General features: G+C 31.3%; 1 protein-coding gene across 1 annotated transcript; it reads right to left on the bottom strand.

Annotated features, from left to right (window-relative positions):
- Positions 1-274: 274 nt before the first annotated feature.
- Positions 275-3,381, bottom strand: LOC145017620 (uncharacterized). Its single transcript, XM_078975612.1, has 6 exons — positions 3,080-3,381; positions 2,687-2,866; positions 1,484-1,657; positions 1,268-1,374; positions 810-1,036; positions 275-727 (listed from the first exon to the last, which is right to left on the bottom strand). The coding sequence occupies exons 1-6, from the start codon at positions 3,257-3,259 to the stop codon at positions 387-389; spliced, it is 1,209 nt and encodes a 402-aa protein (XP_078831738.1). The 5' UTR covers positions 3,260-3,381; the 3' UTR covers positions 275-386.
- Between the last annotated feature and the right edge of the window lie 360 nt (positions 3,382-3,741).

Raw genomic sequence — 3,741 nt, 5'->3', positions numbered from 1 at the left:
ACACATACCATTAGAAACGTATTAAAACTCGTAATTAATGTACTTGACATTTTATTAAGAATCGGGAAAGAAAATAATACTTTAGAAACTTATCTGTTTTAAAAAGATAAACAAACTCAAGGTTAAACAAAATAATTAAGCTAATATTTTATTATTCATTACAATATCTTAAAATACCAAAAAAACACACAAAAACCATGTATCATTTATCAATCTACATGACCGTTTATGATCATGTTACATGTCAAAACTTACATCTTTATTACAAAAAACACACACACTCACACTCACTCACACACAGTCCTCATTCTCAAGAGGTTAAAGTGTGAATCTAATGTCGTTCTCTGTTTATCTACATTTTCAAATTAAAAAAACAAATGATCGTTTTATGTCCAATTCGGGTTAAATTGTTGGTACCCATTTGAGCATCCAAAATTCTCTGTTCCAGTTTCCCATGAATCCCCAAAAGGATTTGGAACACTTATACGATAATTAGATTCTTGGTTACTAATTCTAGAATTAACATGTAATCCTGGAATCCTATTGTTTATGTAATTACTTTCTTCCGACAACATTTTCATTCCTGGTTCTTGAATCGGGATAATGGTTTCCTGCTCATAATATGGTAGGAAATGTTTTTGCATTCCAATAGGAATGGTGGGATTCCCTTCAAATTGAATATGTACCCCATCTTGATATTCATCTACATGTCTTAATGTTCCTTCATCTGAATAATTGAATAATAGAATAATTGATCAATCACATGGTTTCTAAAAGAAAAAAAAAGAAACAAAAGTGTTGAGTTTTACCTAAATTTGGTAAAATGGGGGCATGATCTCTAAGAAAATGATTGGTTAGTCGATGATGTTGATCCATGTATGAGTAATCCACATAGTGATTTGGGTCATTGTAGAAAAATGAGTAGTTGTTTACTGGGAAAGGTTGTTGGCTTAAGTTGAATAGTCGATTGTCATATTGAAGAAGCTTGTCATATTGCTTATCAAGGACTCCGGGAGCAAATACAATTGAATGACGTCTGAAGAAAAATCATATTGTTTAGAAACCGAAACCGATAGGCACTATTAATATTAGCATTATTATAGTTATTATTAGATTTATATATAGTCTAAAGACTATATTGTCATTAGACCTTTTATGCTATATACTTTTAACATAAAAACACCAATGACAATAATAATGATGACCGATTCAGATTTGACATCTGAATGGTTCCGTTTAGATATCTGACCCCTAAGTAGGTAGGTACCTGCAAATAGATGCTTGACCTCCTGTAAAATCCGTAGATTGTTTCCATTGTGTATGCTTTCGTGGCTGGGGATTAATCTCTCGACCGAATTGCGGTGGTTGGTTTATCTATATAAATATGTTTTGTGTCGTATAAATAATATGTTTTGTATCGTATAAATAAGATCCACAAAATGGGGAAAAAAAAAAACATTTCTAGATGAGAAATAATGTGAACCTCGACTTCCAGATGTCCAGGCTCGCCTTCATATATTAAGGCTCTAATTGCTGATATTTCTGACCATTGTATTTCAATCTTGCTCTTTAAAGGCCCATCTAGAAACTCCCAAACTAGTTTCTTTTTCGCATAATAAATTTTGGTAACTAAATCTCCTTCATTTCTTGAAACTCTCTACAAACATTTTCAAATGATTTCAAATGTAGTCGGTAACTAAAATGTTTGGTTTTAAGTGTGTAACAGAAATATCCGAACTTCACTACTTATATGTTTAATATAAGGTCAATAAGAAGTTTTGATTATTCAATCAACTGTCTTGTAGTAAGTACCAAAATTATTGAAGATTGGGTACCAAAAACAAAGTTACTGTGCGCATGGTGACTACTAATAGACAAAGAAGTTAATCATGATTGAAAAGTTATCTAGAAGGAATATTCGGACAATCCAAAATGAAAACTATTGCATTTTTATGGATAGAATATGTTTGTTTGATTAGTTTATTTGTGTAATCATGTATATTATAAATTATATCAAATCAACTAGTTTACTTGAAAGAATGTATATGGAGGGAAAAAACACCGGTTTTTTAGTTTAAAATCGGTTTGGACTGAATTCAATCTTACAGATATTTCAAAGCTTAAACCAGTTTGGGTGAAACATATTTTCAAATCTACCAAAAAAAACTAATTTTGTATAGTAAAAAATATGTTGTTTCCATCTATTACATTTTTAATTTATTGTTTATACATGATTTTGGTGGCATTTCAAGGCCGGTTTTCATCCTTTGCATCATCCTGAATACCCGAGAAAGAATTCTATAAAAATCAATAGTAATAATATGTTGTTTTGAACCTATAAACAATCCCAAATGGCCAGAAAACAAATTACATCATGGAAAAAACCATGAAATTTTTTTTCCCGATTTTGATCATTGATCAACTATGAAAATATCCGTAGCTATTGGCGGAAGTTTCTTAATTTTTCCTATTTTGGAAAGAGTTTAAAACTTTAAAATCATTTTCTCTTATTAAAATTATATTATTATAATAATAATAATACTAAATAAACATGTATATATGTGAATAAGAGTTTTCCTTTCTATCCATAGTGATAATTTGATGCAATGACACGTGTCAAGCCTTTTCTTTACCTTATATCCTTAAATCAAACAAAAAGTATATGGAAAAGAAAAAGAAAAGGAACCTTCCAAGAACCGATCTGTAAAAGAAGAGCAGGGAAATTTGAAGCCTTCAACTTCTCATGAGTCGGCTTAGAATTAGATGATGAGTTCTTCTGTAATTCCCTTTCTTGAGATAGCGTCATTTCTACCAAATTGATTAGAGAATTCGACTTCCTTAAATTCAAACCAATCGGACTTCCTCCCTGCAAAAGATTAAGTTACAGATTCAGAACAAAATTTAACATTTTATACGCTTCTAGGTCGATTAAGTTAAACCAAGTTGATGTAATGTAATTCGAAGAAAATACAGTGAGGTTTATGCACATGCAGAAGCATTTTTGTTTGATGATTGATAGAATCGAACTATCGGAGGGTGTAGGGTGATTTTCATGAACAATAAGATGAGAAGAGAGAACCTGTGGATGGAGATTGAGATTGCGATTGTTGGAATCAGTTTGATACTCGAATCCTCCATTGTTGCTGCTTCCTTCGACTGTTGCAGAAACAGAGACATTCGGAGATTCGGTATAATGATGATCGAAGCCGCCATTGTGCTCCCAGTTCGTATAGAAATTTTGAATATTATCATTCCTCATTGATGCTGAATCTTATCGAAAGATGAAATTGATTGCAAAAGCTGTTGGTGATGAGTTGATGACGACGGAGGTGAAGGTGATTTCAACTGTTCCTTCCCACTCTGGTTGATGGAGGATTCGGGGGGAAGAAAGGGAATGGAAAGGGAGGGGGATTTAAAAGGGTTTATGGGTCCTTTTCAGATTGATCTTTTGACTGGTTGCGACACTATCTAAACTTAACTTAAATTATAATAAATAGTTACAAAAATAAATAAATAAATAACCAATAGTATGTTTTTTAATTTCATAAACATGAAAAAAGAAAATAATAAGAATAGTCATAATTTATGTATGCCACCAATCCATTTTAAAAAATCTAGGTTGCTTGCAAGAATGTTTTTTTAGATTTCAGTAGGTCAAACACCTATAAAATCTATAAAAATCAAACACCTATAAAATCTATAAAAATCAACATAGCCTATGGAAACGATTTTTTTTTTTAA

This window comes from Lactuca saligna, chromosome 9 (assembly GCF_052625555.1).
Source record: "Lactuca saligna cultivar CGN05327 chromosome 9, ASM5262555v1, whole genome shotgun sequence".
Lineage (NCBI taxonomy): Eukaryota > Viridiplantae > Streptophyta > Magnoliopsida > Asterales > Asteraceae > Lactuca > Lactuca saligna.
Note: the sequence above shows the minus strand (reverse complement) of the source record. Positions and strands in the feature narration are given on the sequence as shown.